Raw genomic sequence first — 8,535 nt, forward strand, 5'->3', positions numbered from 1 at the left:
TGAAATCTTCCTCGAAGTCTTAAAATTAAATGTACCTAGGTTCGTACACCAGATGACCATGATTCATATATTGTGCAAACCAAAGTTCAAGTACTTAAATCGCCTTTAATTAAAAAAATCAGAGAGTGAATAAATTACGTGATTGATACTCAAAGCATACGGATAATAATATTGTTTTTAAAAAGTCATACTTCATCATGTTCATGACGATGTAACTATAAAAAAATGTATATATTTTAAATGATTTATTTCCTTATATAGTATTTTCATCGATCAAAATAAAATGACACAACATATATGATATAATATATGTATTATATGCATTTTTCAATTTTTTGATATAATAAAATTAATTAATTCAATTGATTTTATGTAAATGGTGTTCAATAAATTGAAATTTAAACCAATTCATTAATCATAAATACTATTATTTCTAGCATTTATAACAAATCCCTATATAGCACAAAGAACTTTTTTGTTTTAAAATTTGATTATTTTGTTATATTTTTATATACATATAGACTTCGTAAAGGAGATTTCTTATACAATGAAATAATAATCCTTAGTTTGAACAAAAAATGGAAAATATATTTCAATTTATTTTATTCGGTATAGATGTACTACATGTATTTGGGTGCTAGATAACTAAATGTATTATTTTTCAAATCATGAACGCAATAATCAGGAAGACATGCATTGGTGCTATTGCAGTTTATGAAGATCGTGCACTGACATGCAGAGAAAAGATTTTATCTCACGACGTGTGCATTCGTCATTTCATTATTTAGAACTGAAAATTAAAATATCATATGGAGTATTGAAGAAAACATGAGCAAAAATAAATTGCATTTCAATTCGAACAACTTGTCGACAGCCCAGAAGTATAATAATTTAAAGCTCATTGCTTGTAATTTAAAAAAAAACAGAAAAAAGATATTTTTTTATTTCTTTTATTATGGAAACAAAAAACAAAAGGGATAAAGGTTATCCATAAAATGTTAAGGGTGTGTCAGCATGTCATTAAACAAAATTCTTGGACCTCGTGTGTATAATCGAGGAGTGGGGGGGGGGTGTAAACACTTTGTAACACACGCTACCTTGTTATTGGACATGGTATAGACATAAAATAAATATCGTACAATTAGCATGGTGCCAAGAAGATTTGTTGAATATCGAAAAGATAATCAAGGTCACACGTTTTGCAAACAAAGGAATCTGAATACATAAAGCCAAACTTTATTTGCATTGCTGGAATATGCGGTGGTATCAGAAACAAATGGTGATTTCGAGTGAAACATGGCCTTCCAAATATACATTGAGAGAGCAAGAACTAGCGAAATCAATAATCATTACTTACAATTAATTTTTTGGTAATTCCACAAATTCAGTCTCGTTTTTTAGGAAACTTCGACATATTTGACCTGTTAAATAAGAAAATACGTGATGACAAGCAATAGAAATGGATTTTTTAATATCAATTTTTCAGTGTGTTTTCATTGCAAACCTGACCGAAGATCAAAATTGTCAGTTGCTTGAAGTTTGCAGCCGTAGTTACCAAATATCAGATTCGATACAGCTGACTACGGCGATGATTTTTACTGAAATTGAAATTATAATCCAAATATGCTGTAACTTTTGTCACCATACGTCATTTGATATTTATAAGAGAGAGATAGAGAGAGAGAGAGAGAGAGAGAGAGAGAGAGAGAGAGAGAGAGAGAGAGAAGAGATTAAAAAAGATAACACTAGTCAAAGTCATGACCATAGTTAAATCAGACTCTGAATTTCATTCTTACATATATACTTGCAAGGTTTGGCACACACAAACATTCAAATACTACTTTATCTTTACCCATGCTCACAACCAACTTGTTCCACATTCTCAATTTTCTTCAATGCAATTGAACAGGCCAATGTCAAATATTTGCATATCCACTGTATCTCCCACTATGAACATGTAGATATCAACTGCGTTCATAGGACTATGTACGCAACTGCTTCCACTATGAGTGCAATTGCTTTTTAACTTGTTAGAACAACCTCTACTACACTTTAAAAACGTGTTGAGAAGTATATATATGAAATGTTTCATAAGAGGAATAAAAATAAGTTTTTAATAATATTCTTTCAAGAAAAAGGAAATTCAGAATATTTAAAATTGCTGATTTATATCTTTAAAAATTCAATTTTGGTCAATATATTTAATTGTATAATAAAACTTTTTAAAAATTGTAGAGAACTGTCATATTTTTATTTTTTGTATCATGAATATTTGAACAAAGAACGATAACTCTTCACACTTTAATAACATTAAGAGAAAATTTTTTGCTAGTATATTATTTCAATGATTTCAGCTATTAAAAATTAATAGAAGAACTAAAAAAAAAGTAGAAAAGCATTCTGGAGTAATATAATCATTATTATCATTTTTCATCATAGTGTTAAATCGTTGATTTTTGTTAGAGGGTTTCAATAACGTCGATGGATGACGTCACAACTGCATCAAAACAAAAATGTGATGACGGCGCTGACGTTTTACTGCCAAAATATTTAAAGAGGAAAATACTTTGTAAATATGTTTGTGATTTATTAGAGAAAAGGAGCATTAATCTGGTTTACTGATTTTAAAGTTCTGTGTTATTCTCTTTTTATGAAAATCATTAAAAAAGTCAGGATTTCCCATGATATTCTTGAAAAAAAAATCAAAGAATTGCAAATATACATATATAATTGTAAGGTTATGGCACACACAAACATTCAAATACTAATTTATCTGGCATATTCCATGATGCTCACAACCAGATGGAAAATATGCTCTATTGTCCTTCATCTTCGCAATTGAATAAACAATGTCAATTACAAGTACTTACAAGCCCTATCTGGACAAAACATCTTGGAATGTACACTAAAATACCAGAAGATATATTTAGCGTGTACCCTTGTCTATTTTGAAAACATTTCATTATGTGATCTTAATAATCAATTATAAACATTACTTTGAGATTTCGGAGACATTTTTTGTGAGTTTTTCGATTTCTTGCTAGTGTTAAGAACTTAGGATCGGACTACTAAATACACGTTTTCATTAAAATGGAAGAGGATCCCTACAATAAAGAAAATGTTAAAGTACATGTGTACTTAAGTATACAGAAACGGTTAATTTGACTTACTAAGGAATGTAAACTTTATTCGTATTTACTTAGTATACTATTAATATTTTACATAAAATACATATGAAAAGGTAAAATTTATATTTTTTTAATTATCTTATTTGCCCATATTTGCCTCCCTGTTTTTTGTAACATATGTACACCCAATAGCAAGAGTTATCTTTTTAAAAATTTTTTTTAAAGACAAAAATGTAACACATATAAAAGACAAAAAAGTAATACTAAATATGAAAAATAATGTTTGAACAAAATAATGGTCCATAAATCTATATTACTTATTTAACTTTAAGAGTTCAAAATCTGGACGTAATTTTTTTTTATGTCAAAGGTAATTAAATATGTACATGTATAAACAATAGGAAACATAAGTTATGTTTCCTTGATAAATGTTTTATTAAATTGATCATTAGTTGTGCATGTACATTATTAAAATCTGGTAAGATGACCTACAAGTAATATTGAGAACTTTTACTTAAAAATTATCTATATCATTAGAGAGTCGGTCCTCCTTAAAGAGTGGAGAAAATGCATTCTTTTCCTTTTCATTAAGCAATTAGTAAAGTCCAAGGTTTATTGTGCCTTCCTAGTGCATTCTTGACTGAGTACTTTAGTTTTAAAGTCTAACGACTATTTTCAGATAATTTTCCTTGTACACAGAGGGGGAAAAAAAGCAAAATTGTTGTTTCTCTTTTCCTTTTCGAATTGTCATTGGTTGTAAAGATTTTTTTGCCATGTCAAAAAAATTACACAACTTCGTACAAATCTATTTAGATTTATTTCCTAGTATAAAGGATTGTCTTTTTTAAATAGATTGCATTGCCTCTTCATTTGTTGATCCCAGAATAACATACTAATAGGATCCTTATATGTTAAGTGTCAAGTGATATATCTCAATTCATTTTTATTTAAACTTATATTTCCTTTCAACAATCTAACCTCAAATGTTCATAGAATTTATTTTAGCAGAACTTATTATAAATAATGTTTTTTATTAAATGGTTTTTCATAATTTTTTAAAACAATTCATTCTTGTGCTATTGTATATTTGATGTAAGTCCATATGAAATGATAATAAGCAGTTGTCCAAGCCAGAAACGTAGTCATCGGACTCCGGGGCCCAATTTACAAAAGAATATACGACCAAGACTAAAATTTTATTATGCTTATAACTTTTATTTGGTACATTATATTGAAACTAAGTTTAATCATTTTAAAAGGAATGCAATAAGATATTCTTCCAATAGCAATTTAAATAGAATCCTAAATTTTGCCCAATTTCACTCTTCACTAAAATTTTTAATTCTTTTAAATAATGTTACGGTTTGTCACTCTCAGACACTTCCATACGACTCTATCTTTATTTTTCAATAATATCAGTACTGGAATCCCCATCAGTTTGTGTTGTATCGATATGTGAATTGTTTGGATAAGAACTCACTGCATCTTCATACAATTGGCTTCCGTTCCGTTCTATATCTATAAAGGGACACCAGTCTCCATTAGTTTGTTCTTGTTCACAATCGTCAGATATTTGTATTTTGTTGTCCTCCCTCTCCCTGGAATTTCCCAAGTCTGCTTCGTCCGGAGCCATGTCAACTTGATCAAGTTGATGAACGAAAGCTGAATCCCCTGCTTTTAGTTTTATTGTCGACTGGTGCTCATCAAAGTTGCTCTTCAATATTCTTTTATCGTTTTCGCCTAAATAAGGATTGTCACCGTATGCTGGGGCTATTTCAATTTCCCTACTCGATTTAGGTATAGTATTGTTCCTATCTTGAACGGCACATTCACTTATTAATGGGACATCTTGATTTAGATGTCTTGTCATTTCACTACTCTGAGATCTTTTCCTCTGTGAAATATCTACAATGTTCTCACCTGTACTGCCTCCACCCTTCGTTTTCATTGAGAAATCTGACTCGCCCTCCGAGTGAGCACGTTTCAGTGGAATGAGGCTAACAGAGGGCTCCTCGTATGCGCTATGAACATTGATATTGGATACCGAGTAGGGCTTCCTTGGTCCAATACTGATACATGGCGGATCTAGAAACTTTTCATTCCTTAGATCTAGTCTGAGAGAAAGAGTATGATAAACAGGATCATCTTTGTGACCATAGAGTGGATCGGAGATTGTTAGAGGGAGGGGAGATTCCTCGACATATATAGATTCTATTTTATCATATACACAGTCGTCTCCCTTGAGGTGGTCTGCGGTGTTTCTGACATCAGGCGCTGGAAGAGGTCTGCCCCTCTCTGAAATATATTTCATTTTGAAAATCTATCATCAAATGCGAGTTTGTACAAAGCTCATGCCTCATTCTATTTTTTTAGAGACTCCGTAAATATTACTCACTTCTTCGTTTTCTTTTTACAATCCTAAACAAAATGAAAATTTTAAAATGAATGTTAACATACATAGATAAATAAATAAAACCAATGCATAAATATAAATTACCTTTGATTGTTTCAATATTTGTATGGAATTCAATACAAATGTTTATATCTGATATTATTTTTTGGTAATTTTCTGTTTGCAGCACTTGTACAAAGACAGTCAAATATATTTATGTTGAAAATCTATCTCAAAACTTATACAAATGGCTGCTTTTAACATAAGTAATATATTTAGCTGTTTTTTGGTGAAAATTACTTCAACGTTGAATCGCTCGTTACTCAGAATTTATTGCTCATTATGCATTGTAAATGTGCCAAGTAAAGGGTTTACCAGTATAAAGAGAAGTTTCTTTTTGAGTGAAATATTCTTGAATTGGATGTAAGACACTGTACTATCAATAAATATTGAAGAATAACTTTACCTTTTAGAATAGCAAAAATAACTGATCACGGAAATTATGCAAAGGAACACAAGAGAGCTCCCAATGATAATGAGGTCACTGCTATTTACACCGTCCAGATGAAGGTGTGCTTCCGTCTCTTTGAAAAAATATTTTTATTAGCAACCCAATGTACATTCAAATCACTTTAATTTCAGGAATAGACATTATAGTTTTACCTTCCGTTGAATCAAATTTTGCCTTAGTTGTATAGACTGGCTCTTCAGACTCCTTGTACAATATTGTTATCCCACCAATGTCATCCGTTGAACCATTTGTTGCATTTGAAGGTTCCACACACCCCAACTTTTTATCACAAACCTCTTCATTTGTACATTTACAAATAGTTGAACTATTTCTTGGTGTTGGTGAATTGATACACCCCTTCCGTTTATCACAGACCTCTCCCTCTGTACAGTTACACATAAACAAACATCTAATTCCATACTGACCATCAGGACACGACTGAGAACAGTTTACTCCATACGTACCAGGCTCACAGGCTAGATGTGTTTGAAGACAAAAGAGATACCCAGAATACTGATGTGTCTGTGTATATGATCATGATAAGATGATTTATCTTCAATTTTCATTAATTATTAATTTAATATATATTTCTCATTGAAACATTAAAATCAACTGAAATATTTACATACGTATGCAACCCGTTTCAGTAAGTCTGTAATTAGGACAGCAGCTATTGTTCTTGGACCTAAGAATGATTTTGTATATTTGTAAATTGTATTTATCAAAGAATGATATCTTAAAAGATATATATAATATGTATACTTGATCTTATGATGATAAACTTAAAATCTTACCAATTGTCCACACATCCTCTGATGATTGGCATCAGCAAAAGTAAAAGTAATACGTTAAGAATTTCCATCTTTCATCTCGGCTAATAGATATATTTTTAATTTTGACCCTGTTTATAACATTTTATTAACTTTGTTGAAATATTTCCTTGTTGCTTGATGTAACAGATTATATGGGGCAATAATAATCTCAATTTGTTAAATTCATTCATCTTTCAAGGATTCAGAGATGGAGATATACCTAACACATATTGTTTGTTCCGCATATTTTATTATATTTACCTAAAAGCTTTTGACGTCACGATGTAGGCGGAGACAGAGATATTTTATTATGAATCATGGAAGCCAGCACAAGATAGGAGATACACCTACTTAAGCATATTCTAGAAATGGTGTAAATCACGTGTAGATTCTAAAAAATCTTAAGAACGTTTAAAAAAAGAGAATTTTTCAAAGGTCAATAAACATCCGATTCTCAAGATGAACTAAAATACTACTTTTTAAATATCAGAGACAACAGTTTGCGTTTTTCATACAATACAACATTTATATAGTATTTGGAGATACTTCTCTAACAAGAATGTGGTGTTAATCACAGTTGCATTAAAAAAAATAAAAATTTTCAAAAGTCAGTACACATCAATTTTTCAAGATAAATTAGATGATAAGCTTTTGCCTTTCGAAATATCAGAGTCAACAGATTGAATTTCAGCTTAATTCATCTATATAAAAAAAACAATTAATTTGCTGTTGTTTTTTTGTAACAGAATTAATTGAAAAATATATTGCTGATGTTTTAATCAATGAACAATACTCATCAATGAACATTGCAATAGCTACTTTCCTTTATTTGTCGATTTGGTATATCCCAGTGAACATATTCACAGTTTAAACATCATAATTACCACAACTAAATAATAAATAAAACATTTTCAACCCATTATTCCGTATTTCAATAGGAAAAATTCTACTCCTTTTAACTATCTTAAAGTAAAAGTCAAAATTGTTGGAGAGAAGTCAAATTAATTAATTTTTTAAGATTTAACGATTTAAAAAAAAAAAATATACCAAATGGTCAGAGTCGAGTCCATCTGACCCACATCGCCTCCCGAGGCAGCCTTCCGACGGATTGTGTTATCAGCTTTTATGTCATTTTTTCAGTTATTAATGTCAATAATTGGCTGTGTTCTTAATGATTATTTTATTTTTTTGTCTTTAATTGGTGCATCAGTAAATTACTAATGTGTCATATATATTAGTTATATAATAAAGAATATGGAATTTGATACGAGGGTCATTCAATTAGTAATTTAACATACAGTATATATAATAATAAATGTTGAGGCATTTAATTTTATTTTTTCATAGTTGAAAAGTTCTATTAAAGAGGATAATTTACAAAACTTTGATATTTGGATATTCGTACAAACATGAATAGAAACAGGAGTCGCACTGAGCAGAAATCACTGCTAGAGAAACATACTTTCTCGGTACCTAGCATTACAGGTAATCCATTCACACCTGAGTTGGTCAGCACTGTGCATACACTCAAGCTAGCCTCGGGGAGATAACGGATTCACTTAGGACAATCAGAAATCTTACCGAGGAAATAAGCGAGACCAAGAAAGACTTGTGGGAACAAGATGGGTTCGATCACAGAATCAAACTGATAGCCCAGCAACAAGCAGATGGGGATGACGAGCTTCAGCTTCT

At 30.5% G+C, this 8,535-nt stretch overlaps 1 protein-coding gene across 2 annotated transcripts; it reads right to left on the reverse strand.

Moving 5' to 3' along the window:
* Positions 1-4,201: 4,201 nt before the first annotated feature.
* LOC134263460 (multiple epidermal growth factor-like domains protein 10) lies at positions 4,202-7,071 on the reverse strand. Of its 2 annotated transcripts, XM_062745814.1 has the most exons (6): positions 6,826-7,071; positions 6,661-6,716; positions 6,184-6,507; positions 5,987-6,104; positions 5,524-5,546; positions 4,202-5,423 (listed from the first exon to the last, which is right to left on the reverse strand). In XM_062745814.1, the coding sequence occupies exons 1-6, from the start codon at positions 6,891-6,893 to the stop codon at positions 4,528-4,530; spliced, it is 1,485 nt and encodes a 494-aa protein (XP_062601798.1). In that variant the 5' UTR covers positions 6,894-7,071; the 3' UTR covers positions 4,202-4,527. The 2 variants fall into 2 exon arrangements, with proteins under 2 accessions (XP_062601798.1, XP_062601799.1); XM_062745815.1 differs by lacking the exon at positions 6,661-6,716 and having other exon boundaries at positions 6,826-6,890.
* Positions 7,072-8,535: the final 1,464 nt, after the last annotated feature.

This window comes from Saccostrea cucullata, unplaced genomic scaffold (assembly GCF_032062105.1).
Source record: "Saccostrea cucullata isolate Sc308-1 unplaced genomic scaffold, CSIRO_AGI_Scuc_v1 ctg10987, whole genome shotgun sequence".
Classification (NCBI taxonomy): domain Eukaryota; kingdom Metazoa; phylum Mollusca; class Bivalvia; order Ostreida; family Ostreidae; genus Saccostrea; species Saccostrea cuccullata.